The sequence below is a fragment of the Primulina eburnea genome, chromosome 4 (genome assembly GCF_022965805.1).
Source record: "Primulina eburnea isolate SZY01 chromosome 4, ASM2296580v1, whole genome shotgun sequence".
Classification (NCBI taxonomy): Eukaryota; Viridiplantae; Streptophyta; class Magnoliopsida; order Lamiales; family Gesneriaceae; genus Primulina; species Primulina eburnea.
This window is the reverse complement of record NC_133104.1, coordinates 10,022,625-10,024,338: the sequence shown is the minus strand read 5'-3', so window position 1 is coordinate 10,024,338 and position 1,714 is coordinate 10,022,625. Positions and strand designations below refer to the sequence as shown.

At 40.8% G+C, this 1,714-nt stretch overlaps 1 protein-coding gene across 1 annotated transcript; it reads right to left on the bottom strand.

Annotated features, from left to right (window-relative positions):
• Window positions 1-389: 389 nt before the first annotated feature.
• LOC140830078 (secreted RxLR effector protein 161-like) lies at window positions 390-1,121 on the bottom strand. Its single transcript, XM_073193360.1, has one exon. The coding sequence runs from the start codon at window positions 1,119-1,121 to the stop codon at window positions 390-392; it is 732 nt and encodes a 243-aa protein (XP_073049461.1).
• Between the last annotated feature and the right edge of the window lie 593 nt (window positions 1,122-1,714).

Genomic DNA, 1,714 nt, shown 5'->3' with positions numbered 1-1,714 from the left:
GATGAAATCATACTAACTGGCAAACGATGTGGAAACACATATAAAGTAAGTTGGAATGAACAGCCTCATGCACCAGTTTGCTTCATTGCTTCAAATTCATCTCAAAACTGGTTATGCATAAAAGATTAAATCATTTAAACTTTAAATCTGAAGAATTTGATAAACTGAATTCTTGAATTTTATTAATGTCAAACAGAGTATAAATACAAGGAGTAGAGATTAGGAAATATCCTTAAACTAGGAAATAAAACAGAATCAAATCCTCAAACTAGGAAACAGAATAAAATCAGAAACAGAATAAAATCAAATCCAGGATCCTAATCTTAATAAGAAAAGAAACTAAATATTACGTATATCTCTCATATCTTTTAATAATTCGACACTCCCCCTCAAGTTGGGACGTAAATGTCATACATTCCCAACTTGTTACATATTTCATCAAAGTTAGGACCAATCAAAGCTTTGGTCAAGATATCTGCAAGTTGTACACGAGTTGGAGTATACTGCAGTAATACTTCGGTACTCTTAATCTTCTCGGCAATAAAGTGACGATCGATTTCGACATGTTTAGTACGGTCATGATGAACAGGGTCTTTAGCAATACTAATCGCAGCTTGATTATCGCAATTGAGGATCACAGACTCGTGGTACGGCATCTTCAATTCGGCCATCATTCTTCTAATCCATATCCCTTCACACGTGGCTAAGGACAACGCCCGAAACTCAGCTTCAGCACTGCTTCTTGACACAACGGGTTGCTTCTTGCTCCTCCATGTCACCAAATTTCCCCATACGAAGGAACAATAACCCGTAGTAGATCTTCGGTCAATACGACTTCCTGCCCAATCAGCATCTGAAAACATAACGATGTTACGATCATCATGTTTCTGAAATAAAATCCCCTTTCCGGGAGACTTCTTCAGATACCGAAGTATGCGGTAGACTGCATCCATGTGGCATTGCTTCGGATTATGCATGAACTGACTTACGTAGCTAACCGCGAATCCAATGTCCGGTCGTGTGTGCGACAGGTAAATCAATCGTCCCACCAACCGTTGATACCGTTGTTTCTCGACGGGATCTCCTTCAGGTACACCTTCGGCCTCTCGAGTTGATACCATTGGTGTGCTTGCAGGTTTACAACCGAGCATCCCAGTATCGTTAAGTAGATCGAGTACATGTTTCCGCTAAGAAACGGATATGCCCTTCTTTGAACGGGTAATTTCCATACCTAGAAAGTAACGGAGAGGTCCCAAATCCTTCACCTCAAACGTTCGAGCCAACGTAGCCTTGATACTACTGATTTCCTCTTCGTCATCTCCTGTTAATATAATGTCATCCACATACACAATAAGAATGGCAATTCTATTATCTTGAGAATGTTTAACAAAGAGCGTATGATCTGTTTGGCACTGGACAAACCCCTGGTCTTTAACCACCGTGGAAAAATTTCCAAACCACACTCTCGGCGATTGTTTAAGACCGTAGATGGACTTATGCAGTCTGCACACTTGATTCCCTGGTTCATTCGGAACCACTAAACCGTCAGGAACTTCCATATACACTCCTTCCTCTAGGTCCCCATTAAGAAATGCATTCTTAATGTCCAATTGCTGCAATTTCCAGTCGAGATTCGCTGCTAAGGAGAGGAGGATCCGGACAGTATTGAGTTTCGCAACCGGCGCAAATGTCTCTTCATAATCGATCCCATAAG